This window comes from Strigops habroptila, chromosome 8, assembly GCF_004027225.2.
Source record: "Strigops habroptila isolate Jane chromosome 8, bStrHab1.2.pri, whole genome shotgun sequence".
NCBI lineage: Eukaryota > Metazoa > Chordata > Aves > Psittaciformes > Psittacidae > Strigops > Strigops habroptila.
In genome coordinates, this window is record NC_044284.2 from 16,576,524 (window position 1) to 16,589,901 (window position 13,378).

General features: G+C 37.0%; 1 protein-coding gene across 1 annotated transcript; it reads right to left on the reverse strand.

Moving 5' to 3' along the window:
- Positions 1-740: 740 nt before the first annotated feature.
- Positions 741-7,335, reverse strand: RGS13 (regulator of G protein signaling 13). Its single transcript, XM_030494970.1, has 4 exons — positions 7,271-7,335; positions 4,645-4,706; positions 2,548-2,714; positions 741-938 (listed from the first exon to the last, which is right to left on the reverse strand). Exons 1-4 carry the CDS (start codon positions 7,333-7,335, stop codon positions 741-743), a joined length of 492 nt encoding a protein of 163 aa, XP_030350830.1.
- Positions 7,336-13,378: the final 6,043 nt, after the last annotated feature.

Genomic DNA, 13,378 nt, shown 5'->3' on the forward strand with positions numbered 1-13,378 from the left:
AAATGTCAGGCCTGCTAATTATTAGGGTGCCTGAAGGGAAAGAAATACATTTTTTGTATCTGTGCCCAGAAAAAAAGACAAATTACTAATGAGTTTCATCACTGGAGATAAATTCCGGATACACTGGTGGTACTGTAGAATACCAAAGACCAAGTATCTCTCTAGCTTATGTTGTACATCATAATTCAGCATAAAATCAACTCTACAATGTATGAATACTACACTCCATAGTTTAAGATTAAGCAAATAGCTGTACTTCATAATGTATCATCTTTTTCTTTGAAAGAATACAAGTATAAAACAACAACAAAAATGTCAGTGCAGCAATGCAGCTATTTTTTCTTCTGCGTTATGTCTAGACAAATAAACCTTTATTTTCTAGCAGTGAAATTGTTTTATTTCAGACCTATCTGAAAAGGAATACTGAAAATGTTACTAAAGTTGTCAAATATCAATAAAAGACTAGAACCTTAGGCAATCATTTTCCATCTGAATCTTCTTTATACTCAGTTTTCGCTAGCTTTTAGGGCTTCATTGAGGGGAGAGGAAAACAAACCCAGAACTCTTCCACGGGAAAATAAAGAGAAGAGGAAAGATAGTGCCTCATCAATTCTAACATGAACAGAACAGTTGAGCAGATTATTAGTAATATTTGTTTACTGCCTGATTTCTTCTGTCTACTTTGAATCTTAAACACTTGCATGCCAAAAGAAACCTTTCTAGATTTTCAACCTTTCCCTTTAATTTACCATTGAATCACTGCCATTATTTTGAAGGCTGTGTTTGAGGTTTTGATAGAACTTTGATTCAAGAAATCGTGGATAAGAATCTCTTTCCATGTGCATGTAAATTATTCTCTGTGCTTCATCAAAACAGGACTGTGTTGGCTTTTGAATATTCCTTATAATTGCTTTCCTTGCTGGACTGTCAATGTTAACCTGCAACAGAAAACAACATTACTGAAGTATCACTGAATATATGCAAAGGGAAGATAACGAAGATTGAATTTAGGGCACTTTCATTGAATGCCTTTTATTTATACCTTTTTATATATTCTTTAATCTAAAATCAGCATTTAACCGAAAACATTGATTCTAGCAGAGTGGATTTCTCCTTATAATGCTAGAAAACCTTATCTTATTAGTTGACCAGTTTGCTGCTCTTTTGATGTTTGATTTATTAAGAGGTATGTTAGTAGCTGGATGGGTAGGTTGCTCCACTGCGGACAAGAAGCCTGGGGGATGTCTGAATTTCCCAGGCTGTCCCACATCCTTAATGGAAAGGCCAGTTTAAGCCTGACTGTTGTGATCAGTGGTGGTTGAGAGTAGTGGTAAAATTGTTGCTGGGCTCAACAACTTTCATGTTCAGAAAATGGGCCCTAGACTTCAAACCTTAAGGAGGTTAAGCACGATCCAAATACATACCATTTGGGGGGGGGGGAGGAGGAGGGGGTGGGAAGTTACACATCTCTTTTTAACTGTCCTAATTTAAGCCCGTATCTTTGATTGATGAATTTGTGGTTGACAATACTGACATTTCTCTTTTGGAAATACAAATGTCTTGCTGAGTTTCCTATAGCTGCACATGCTAAAAATAAAGCAGAGGAAGACAAAAAAATGCATTGTCTTGCCAATTGGCATTTAAAACCAACAGAGGTTATTTTCAAATTTCCTTAAATTTTGGATTAGTGGGAATGGTTTAGTCATTTAAAGCAGCAATTGCTCTCAGCCAGCATCTGAGGATGCAGCTGAGTTGGTTTTGGCTTGCCGTTCAGTGTCAACAGGGAAGTTGCATTTTGAGATTCTATAATAATTTTATTGTCACACGTACAACAGAAAATAACGTAGCCGGATTTTTCAGTTATGTTCAGTCTGCCAGAGACAGCAACAGTTAAAACCAGAATTAGCTTATTTTTGCAACGAGGGTAATAAGCAGGAATAGTTAAAGGTCATAGAGCATGACTGGTTGAGCAGGACTGTTTTGTATAGTCACTTGTCAGGATAACAAAATTGCTCTCAAACATTTTATATACAGGTCTGCTCTGTTTTCCCTAAATCTTGTACTGTTGGAAGCAGAAAATAATTCTGTCTTGGAACCTTTCTTTTCAACCATTTTACAAAGGGGACAGTATTGAGTGGAGTTTTTACTTTGTCCTTTTATATTTACTCTTGCAAAGACCAGAGTAATATATACATGTAACAATGGCATGATGCAAAATCTATTGAAGTGATATCGATGGCTGCTGGATCAGATGCTGACAAGATTAGAACAGATCCAAGAACTTGGTTATTTATCTAGTTGTGCCTTTTGCTTGTATCCTTGGTGGATATAGTTGGAAGATTTACCTATTGACAAGATGTGAAAGAGAGTATTAAAGTTCTAGGTGCAAATGTTTTGGGAGGATGAATTGCTACAGTTTTCACTCCCAGTGATACAAGAGGTGTTTTCACCCCCTGTAATACAAGAGGTGCTAGGCATTTGTAAGCAACATTGCACATCAGGCATTGCTATTAGAGGAGATAAGGAGCTTTTGTTGTTGTATGTCACCTCGTTGGGAGCTTGGGGTTGAATGTAAGTTGTAAAAAGTTTCCTGGCCATGGAAATCCTTTTCCTCTGTGATGTGATCTTCTTATAAGCTTCACAAGCAAGCCAGAATTCTATGTTTTCATCACTGTGCTCTGTCTTCAAGTAGGTCTTGTAGATCATAGGCCCATCTGTGAATATTTCAGAAGACAAATTTATGTACCATATATATATGTATGCATTACCCTTAGAGTCCTTTGAAGGCAACAGGGATGTTTACAAGGCAGTATATTTTTTGATTTTACACCTATAAATATTCTTATTAGATTATGTCAAAGTGGGGAATTAAACACTCTAACTCACCTTGGAGCCCTGCACTTCAACATTGCATTTTCCTGCATATGCAGAACTCTCTTTAACCTCAATGGCATTTCACTATGCAGAGACAGAGTACAGAAAAATTTATTCTTCCTGGTTTCCATGAACATTATCAAACATATCCAGACTGACAAGTACTTTTAAATTCCAGTTCCAGTTTTGTACAGAAGATATCAAAGTATTATCGAATAATCATGAATTGACTAAAAAAAAAGACATGCTTTTCTTGGTGCACAAACTTGGAGAAAAAGGAATTAGCAATAAAAGGAAAGAACTTTTTTCTTGCTGCTTAATCAAGTGAAGTAAAGCAGTTAAAAGAATACTGTCTTTAGCAAAAAAGTGGTTCTGAACCTGAGGATGTCTTTGAAACACTTGACAATGGGGTTTGCCAGCAGCAAACAGTGGGATCTTAGTGAAGATTAAATTCTTGAGGCTGCCTTTTGTTGTGTCATTAGACTTGCTTTGTACAGAATTAGATGATAGAGTCACTAAAATGCCTCTAGCCAGAAGAACATTTGTGAGGCTTCACTCAGTGCTAGCACTTGAGCAGGAATGGCGCTTGTAGTGCAAAGATGTACTTTCAGGGTAAAGCCTAAGATAGGCAAATACTTCACCTATGTTTCATAGCTGCAAATCCATTGGCTTTAGAGTTTCTGACTTTTCATGTGAGTACACCTTTGCACTTTCTCATGCCGTTAAGCATTTAGATGAGTTCAAAATCAAGTAACAGCGCCATCTAAGTGCAGTGAACGAGGTATTTAAGAAGGGCAGCATCCACGTACTGCTGGAAGCTAGCAGCGTTTTATTTAAAGCAAGCTTCCTTGCTGGTGCAGCCCTCTGGCCTTTCATGTTTTGAAACACTGCCTGTCATCTGGCATGGTTTGCAGATTATTGCAGATTACATGCTACCCTGCTGCCTGTGATGTAATTTTGCCTTTTAAAGGTTTTTTGTTGTGCACTTTCTCCCTGTGCTTTATCTGCAAACTGTAACATACTAGGTTGTTTGCTGGTAAAGATCGTAATGGCAAAATCTTTTTCTTTATGGCTGTATATAGAATTTACAAATTCTGTTAATCTTCTTGCTCTTTGTAGTTTGTTTGCAGTTTGAAAATAATGCCAGTCCTTAGGAACAATTTTTAGAGGCTTGTGCTGTAACTCTGTACATGAGTTTCTCATCAGATTTTTTTTTAAAAAGTAATTCAGTAGTGATGTTCCACTACAAGAAGTTGATGCGAAATGTTATGAGAAATGTGGGAGAGCTCTGAGCCCTGAATGAGGCAGGGAGATGCTGAAGTGGGAAAGTTCAGATTTGCTACTGCAGCTACAGCTCTTCCATAGCTGAGATGAGGGTCTGTGTTATCTTCCAGAGCATTACAGTGTATAGATGCGCCATTAGGTATTGTATCTTTGCCATACACAGGATTTTCCAAGTCAACTTTTCTTTCATTTTCTTCTAATATATATTGCTATACAGTGCTCTAAGTGGTTATGTGGCAGGTAAACCTGCCCCTATCACATGTCTTTAAAAGAATTACATGTCCTTGCAGAAATGGCAAGTTTGGGAAAGCATTTACAGCAAGCTGCATTTGTTTTCAGTTCGATGCATACTAAGCGTGTCACACAAAGTTGGTTTTCATTAGTTGCATATAAACCAACATACATTATACTGCATGATTTATTGATTTTGCTTTGTGGGAACTTTTTTCAGTAATCCGTCTGGGATACAAACATGCAATTACTTACATTTACTTGTTACCAGCTTTTCAAAAGACTGGGACCATTGTAGCACTTCCTCCAAAGATACTCTTTAGAAAAAAGGAGATTATTGTAGGATTAGCTGTGGTTCAATGTATAAAAAAATTAACTGAAGTTACATTATTGAAAATCTGTCCCTTAAATAAGATCTGTATGAAACTTACATTTAAAAATGTTTTTCTGATCATCCTAGATCTTGTGCTTATTATGAATCAAATCATCTTTTTGCTGTAACAAACGCAGTTCCATCTCAAGGTGCTCCCATCTAGTTCCTTCAGATACGGCATTTACTTATTTAAATTGTGCTTAGGAGAAGCACAAGGAAAGTACTAGCTTTCTAGATAGGAGCTCCTTTGAGACAGGAATCGTTATATAGTTTATGAAAAGTTGATGTTTGTATTTAGTAGCAAAGTCTTCAAGGGATCAAGGTCCTACTGTAATATTTACAGGCCTTTGACATTGAAGTTGTCTTATCAGCTGAGAGCTGAATATAAGCTCTGGACATAAGGTAAATAATGAAAGGTTAGTACGATCTGAACTGTAAGGGACTTCCATTTCTCTCCAGTTCTTCACAGTATAGTATGACACATTGTTACTAATCTAGGCAGTTCTCAGTGGTGACTAAAATCAGATTTCTTTCCTTCATGTTTGCTATTCTTAAGCAATAGTTTCATAAGCTTGTAGGAGTCTCCTGCCTGATTCTGGGAAAGAGTATGGAAGTAGTGAGGTGAGAGACTAAACAATTTAAGGAAAAACAAATGTTTGAGGGCCGATAGCTCCATTTACACCAACTGATTTTTAAGCATTGCAGTTATAGGACATCAATGCTGGTAACTTGGAAAAAATGCTTATGCTTCTACTAGTAGAAGAAAACACAAGGGATATATTCCAGTGGGTGCTTTCCATTATACGTCAGACAAACCCGGGAGGACATCCCTTTTCATTGAGTATTTTGTTTTCATATGAACTGCAGTTTTGACAACAGCAACTCAGTATCACAGAACATTTTGTAAAATTTCAGTTAAAAACAAAACTGGCTTTAGTATAAGTGCTGCATGATGCTTTATAGATTTCTGCTGCACAACAGCCATTAGTAGCTTCATAGCTTTTTTAATTGGTGATCACTCATTTATTTTTAATTTGATAAAATCCTCTATTTCTCTGAAAGAGTATATGCTGGAACTCACTGATCGTTTTGTCAGGCTTTCCTGATCAGTCTGACCTGGTCAGAGAAATGTATGGTAAGAAGAATTTTACCACTATCAGCTTGTCGTGTCAATGAATCTCTAGTAACTCTTGCCAGTAAAAGATACTGTTATTTCCTTCGCATGAGCTATTGGCCTCCTCTGTGTATAAACTCATGAAGCATGTTGTTATAGGGAGTGAGAATCTTTATTCCTTTGAATGAGATTTTTTTTTTTTTTTCCTTATGAGCTGCTTCTAAGTCATAGTCACTGTTACTGGTGCAAATGATTTTTCACTTGTCAGCAATAGCACTTGTGTGTAGAATAAGTGACAATCTTTTCTGTCTTACTAAGAATAATCAGTGGGGCCATCTTATTTCCGTTTCTGTTTGTTTATTTTATCATTAATCTGTGAAGCAGAAAGAATGCTGCCTGGTGGGGCAGCTGACACAGAGGAAAACCTTTTCACTCTTTTACTTCATTTTTAAAATCAGGAAAATATAAAAGGCAGTAAGAGAAAGATCAACATGAATTATTAGGATGTGTATTAATGCCACTTTCATAGCTGCTGTGCTGAGAGCAAGCTTCTTGCTGCACTGATTTGCAACATGGTTGAATTTGCTGAAGAACGTGTATTACACTGAAAAACCCTGAATGTTATCCAAAAATAACAAAGGCTTTATAGGTGGACCTCCGAAGTTTAAACTGGAAAATGCTGTTGTAGTGTCTTGTGGGAGCTATTGTTCATTTATTGTACCCTCTCCAGCGTGAGGGGCTCTCCTGGTCACTGGTGTGTGCAAGTGAAGCCCTAGTCCCAGAGGCACTTTTGGAAATGCTATGCTTTCTGGATTTCTGCCACTTAACGTCACACAAATGGCAGTTTCAGGAGTCATCAGACACACCTCGGTATTGCTGTGGAGGACACAGCCTGTTGGATGGAAGCATTTCGCCACCCTGATGTGACATGCTGACCAAAAGTTCAAGCTGTGGTTAGCCTTCACTGAGGTTGGTGGCAAAGGACTTGCAGAAGGCACTTGGACATGTCTCTTGTCCACGACATGTATTCAACCTTTGCCAACAGTCTGAATTCTTTCAAAGTATTGACCCAAAATATTTGTCTTACAAATTCTTCTTGCAGGCCTAAACCTAGACTTAATCCAAGGATTAGTTTAGGCCTATACCTATTTAATATAAAAGAAGTTTCCACTGGAATGTACCTTCCTACCTCTAGGGAAATGCCAGTTGGCACTTCCTATACTATAAGAGAATTGGCAATATGAAGGTGGTCAGCTGGGGCAGTTGTGAAGATGTTGCACTCTTTCACGTGATTTCAAGTTTACAAAGAAAACTTCCACTCTGAATTTTGATATTTTTGTCTGTCCTACTCAGCTGCATATACTGCAAAACATTAACATCTCATTGGTACTTACTTAGAACTGATCCCATTTTCTTCTGCTCTGAATATCTTGCAAAGCCAACAAGTATTTGGACTCATTCTCCTAAACATGAAAAATATGTGAGTTTTAAAGCTGCTGTGCTCAGTTCTGGCTGTCTTAAATTCCATTTATAATTTAGTCTCCATATAGCAGCGCAACCAGTTCTGGCAGTATAATACATCTACTCTTATGAGTCATGCCTGAAGCATTAGACTAAAATATCTTTTTGTAATGTGCAAAACCTTAAAAATAATAATAAAAAAAATAATCAAGCAGTCCAGTGGATATATCTTGGGAAAAAATATAAGTGTTAATAATTCTTCCTCTTTGCTTCTCCAATTTTGAAAAGAGATTACAAGTTTGAACGTAACCCAAAGCAGAAAGAAACCAGACATCTTTTCCGAGAGTTCAGGGTGACCTGAATTGGAGATCAGAGCTCAATGTGAACTGGATAATACTGAGTAAATTAAGTGTCTGAGATCAACATTTATATTTGTCCAGCAAATATCTCAGTCAATAAAAAAATACTATAACACTTGCTTTTGTACAGAGATTATATCCATAAGAAAGGGTGTAATTTTTTATTAGCAATGAGGCAGTCAAGAATATGTTTGTCTGAAAAACAAAATATAAAAAAACCATCTTGCAACCTGGGGTATGTTTATTTTTTTTCTCCTTTGGTTTTCAAGAGATGCCAAATTATTTGCAAAGTTTACTTAGGACAAGTAGGTAAGTTTGTATAGACCTGCCTGAAATAACAACAATAGTCTTATTCATTTATTTAAACTCACAGTTTCTTTCAGGTCTGGCACATACTACTCCTAAAACCAACTTTTTCCTTCAAACTAAAACACAAACACAGAGCAAGGCTGTCTCTCCTAGAATTCTAAACCTGTGAAATCACAGCATTTACCTTTAGTCTTGTTTTCCTTATTTCCCTGACATCTATATCCAATTTTGCATTATACAAGAGTCTTGCCCAGTAGATTTCCTACAGGATATTGATAACTTCAACTCTGCTGCTCATGATCCCTGCAGCCCTGTAGGATTGCCAGTGGCATTGCCCATTTGCTGCTTTTGTGAAGTTCTCTGAACTATACTCTCTGCTTGCTTTTTCTGTATGACTTCCTCTACATTTACCTGTTCATTCCATTAGTATTTACTCATCTCACCATCTGCCTAAAAGTAATCTTTTAAAACTACACAATATTCCATATTTAAGATATCATATTTAAGGTAAGTTATTAAAATTCTGGTGTATGCTTGTTGCTTATCACCTTATTTTAGACTATTTTACCCAATGCCCTCTATTTTGAGTGTGTTCTTGTTGAAATAATCGGTCTTCTATTGACTGAAATATAAAAACCATGAAGTACAGCCTTGTGGCATTTTCTGAAAGCTGAAGGTGGTTATGTACTTTGTCTACTATACAGGAAAGCTCAGTAAATAATAGATGAAGCAATATTAAGTAATCTAGTTCAGCTACTTTGAACAAAATTCAAAGTGTCAATCAGTAACTGTTTTCTCCAGGTGATTGCTGCATGAAGTCACATTTGTATAAGGAAATGTTATTGTGCTTAGGAACCATTCTGAGTTAGAAGCTTTAAGCAAATACTGTTCTCCAGGGCTTGTTGAGTATACACATTTGCCAAGCATTACATGTAGGGCTTTGTGGTTCTCTTCTTTTTATATTAGAAACATTTCCTAATAGACAGAGAAACAAAGCATGCTGATTTTATCTTTTTCAGTGCTGGTTTGGAATGTCTTCTTTCCTCTGAAGTATAGTCTGTGCTCCATTAGTCTAATGTTGCTTGTTTCTGCTGGCAACAGTCTTAGTCCTAAAATAAGGCAGGAATAGTACACAAAGCTACTGCATGCTTTTGAGCGATTTATGTCAGTTTTGAACTGTCACTGGCATTACCAGTGACATTACCAATATTAGTGTCTCATCTTCTATTGCAAATGGCTGCCCATCTACATCTTTACTTAATACAGCTTTGCGATGTTCAGCTAACTAGATTCGGATCGTGTTTTGGAGCTCTTTTCATCTGATACATATAAATAACACACAGTACCTTTTTTGTTTGCTCATTATAAGTCTTTCTTGCCACAAGGCCACAAGTTTTTTAATGTGTAGGATCTGTGCTTCCTGCAGATCTTGTAATCCAAAAGTGAGTCACATGGTTACTGCTCTTTCACAGAAGGTATTGCCTGTCTGATAATAAATAAATCCTGTCTGTAAAAGATATAAGCAGTACTGATCTGGAAATGACTATTTAACTCTGATTATGTTTTATTTTAGAAAAATATCAGGAAAACTGCTTTGGTAGATCAAAGAACTAGATCTCTTTATTTTTCCAACTACAACATACATTTTGATTTTTTTCAGCACTCTTATACTGTGCAGTGAATCTGCAAAATCCCTAATGTCACAGTTTTTGGAAGGCAGTGTAGATTTCAGCAGAGCCTTCAGAGAGAAACCTCTGTATGAAAGTTCTAACTAGTTGCCTTCTGCAATGTCACTTAACTTAGTTTGTACTAAGAGTATTATGCAATATATTCATATCTAAATAGGGATAAAGTTGTTTATACATCAGAAACACTTCTAAAATTAATGACTTTGTTATGCTGAGAGAACTTTACATGCCAAGAGAAAAAGTGGTGTCTCCCTGCCCATGCTATATATTTCTTTTAATATTTCAAAGTACAAAACAATATACTTACAGTAACTCTTCTTGGATTGTTTCCCCTGGTTAATAAGTTTCATTTAGTAGTTGCATTTGTAGGGATAATTTTCCGGATTCCTTGACCTGTTCTTTTTCTTCATTATTTTCTTTTCATGTAGAAGATCTTACTACTCTTTGGCCATGTCTATGCTGCTCATGTTAGTGCCTTTCTTATACATACCATAGGCAAACAGTGGCTGTGGTTTCTACCAAAAAAAGTTCAGTTGGACTCTGATGCACCACTGATAGAGGTTGTTTGCTCTGAAATTATCTTGACATCTCTACTGATCAGCTGTTATGAAATGAAGCTGTGTTTTACTTCACTGAAATCTTGCATGTATTGTCCAAGTTTTGTGACTAATATTTTCCATTCCTTTATCAAAGTTCTTTGTATGAAATCTAAAGTCCGTGTTGAAATAAGATGAAAGGCGAAAGTTCCCTTGCACTAAACCCAAATTTCATCCTTTTACAGGCAGCATTATGAAGAAGCTTGGATTGGCATTAGGGAGCCTTTATTTTCTGATCTGACCCATTAGTGTGATGCTTTTATATGCTTCTAACTGGATGTTAGAGCAGAACTTTTTTTAAATTGTATGAGGTCCTCTGCCATTTTTCTCATAATTGTTGCCCAGGGTATGACTTAATTTTAAATTGAGACTCAAGTTATCTGTTTCACTTATTCTTCTCTAGCCTAGTGTTTCAAAGCAGCCATGCAGTGCAATAGCACTGAAGTTGTTCCTTTCATGCCAGTGGCAGACTTACCTGTAGTGATACTGGGACTTTGGCAGTAAGCAGTATCTCAACTAGTTGTTGTAAATTAGTTCACAAGGGAGTGGGGAAAAAGGTCTTTCTAGAAGGCTCTCTGTCCTTTCTGGAGGTAGTTGTGATCTCTGGGAATTTGCCGGTGTCTACAAGGCACAGACTGTGCTGGGAGGGAAAGGTTGGTCTTCTCCCTACTTCATCTGACAGCCCAGCTGTGTGCAGTGTGCAATGTTCCTTTCAATCTTATCTCTCTGTTTTAACTCGACTTTCTTTTTCTCTTACAATGCCTCCTAGGCAAAGCATAAACTGTGTAGCATTTGAACTTCAAATGAAGTTAGCGCCTGCAGTAATATAGTATGCTCATTTATTTTATTGCAGCTCACCCTACTGGTATATAGGCCTAGAGTAGAAGGATGTACATCTGTTTTCCAACAGTAATGATTCTGCTAGGGAGGAAACTGTGGTATGCACACCTACAGCAGAACCTGGTGTCTGAGTAAGGCAGCATAAGAGCCTGCCTGTAAGGAACTCACCACTGGATCTGGCCTGTGCTTATGGAAAGGGAGGAATAGCACAATGCAATTTATTTTCTATAGACTGCTATTTCATTAAATCTTATATTGTGTTGTTCATACCTTCACACAGGTTTTGGAGTATTTTGTTCCATTTCTACACTAGGAATGAGCAGGGGCAAATATCTGTGTAATGTAACTGGAGTTAATTATTCAAGTAATCGCAATAGTGACACAATCCAAATTTCTCACGTCTTCTCAGAAATACTTCTAATGCCTGCACAAACAGGCAGTTATATACTAAAAGCACCTGAGGGAAATAACTTTGGCTTGAACATGACAAGCTAAAAATGGGTATAAAGAATCTTGTACAACTACTTAAATTAACATTTTTTTTTTTTTACAAAGGCACTACATGAATAAATTTGACATTGGAGAGTTACGTAATGAAAATCCCAATTATGTTGATAGTCTACACTAGTGACTTGAATGAGTGTTTGATTTACATATATTTTGTGAAAAACTTAAATGTATACATATGTACATATACAAGTTCTTTTTCAAAAGCTTAGATATATTTTATTTTTGCAATAAATTTTATTGGCATTGAAGGATAGCTCAGCTAAAATCTTAAAGTGAACGATAACGAACTCTTTAGGGCTTTTTTTCTATCATCAACGGATGTTCACTATCAGGACACCATATATAAGATCATCTCTTTGTAGATTTAAATTGTTCAGTGACCGAGGATCAGTAACCGGTGACTTTGTGTTCAAATATTTTCTTTTACATATTAACAGACATTAAAAAATACTGTAATATTGCTTAAAATTGAAATAAACTTGTTTTGTTTCCTTTTCCATAAGCTTGTTTTTACTATTAAGCTGAAGAAAATACTTCTTCAAACCTCCTCTTAACTTGAACAGTGGGAGGATATTTCGGTACAGGATTTGTTGCTTAGTTCACTCTGCAGTTTAGTTGCATCCTTGACCATACTCTAAAGAATCATTTGATGTTTAATAGGTATCTGCAGGCACTTAGGATTGCCTGAGTGCCTTAGCATTGGGTGGTTGTCTTGCTGGTAAATCTATCCTTGGGTTAGTGCAGAGGAATTTTAAAACCAGAGAATCTGGCTGGCTGGGAAGCTCGTAAAGGCTGAGGGACCCTGAAGTGCTATGAATATGTTCCCGTCTGCCACCACTGTGCCTCCCAGCCACTATGACTCTATCTTCTTTCTCTTGACAGGACCGCTACCATTTAAAATTGTGGCAAATATGATTTTCCAACTCGTTTCTCTGAGTCAGCTGCTTTCCACTGCCATTCTTTCATAAAATCCTTTCATTCTTTCTTTCTACTTCCCTTCTCAGAATATCTAAAGCACATAGGAGAGGAGGGTTTAGTCATTAACTAGATATGCTTCTCCACTGAAAAGTTACATGACTGAATCTAAATCAAACTCTTTCTCTTATTACATAGATATTCCACTAGATGTCATCTGGTCTCACACTGAAGGGGAATGTATAACTTCCACGTGCATCAAACTGTGATCTCATAAGGGTGGACATGGGTGCAGGCTCTGGGGAAACTCCGTGTAGTTTCATTGTAGTGAATGGTATCATTTAGCCTGAAAGAGACTCCTTGCTCAGGTGGGACAGTGAGACAAGAAGGTAACAGAGACATGTGTTGAACAGACTGTTTAACATGGTTTCTTATATGGCCTTGTTCCTTTGAAATGCTTAAGTTTGCCACATGTATGGGCACAGGACAAATGTAGTGTTGAGAGGGCATGTGCTGTGTAGGAATCAATTATTGCTTGGTTCATTCAGCAGTTGAGTTGGACATGCTTTTCTGAACACACCCTCCCCTCCCCCTGCAAAAGGAAAATCGAAAAGCCAAAGTATCAAAACTGAAAAAATGGCTCCATCATATCAGACTTGACGAACTTGTTAGTTGTTCTGACCTGTGGTGTGGTTTTTTGTCCCCCTTAGGGATTAACTATCAGTTGCCAGCTAGTTTAGGCAATATAAGTTGACCATCTTGATTGCAACAATTTTTTTCTGGGAGCATTATCCTCACTACTGAGCTCTTGCTCAGTCTTGAAT

Excerpts from the sequence above, each read along its gene's own strand:
- RGS13 (XM_030494970.1), bottom strand. The coding sequence starts at position 7,335 with ATGAGTCCAAATACTTGTTGGCTTTGCAAGATATTCAGAGCAGAAGAA. Across the intron at positions 4,707-7,270 it reads GAAAATGGGATCAGTTCTAA|AGTATCTTTGGAGGAAGTGC; the intron begins GTAAGTACCAAT and ends TTTTTTCTAAAG. Across the intron at positions 939-2,547 it reads AACCCCAAGCTCCCAACGAG|GTTAACATTGACAGTCCAGC; the intron begins GTGACATACAAC and ends TTTCTGTTGCAG.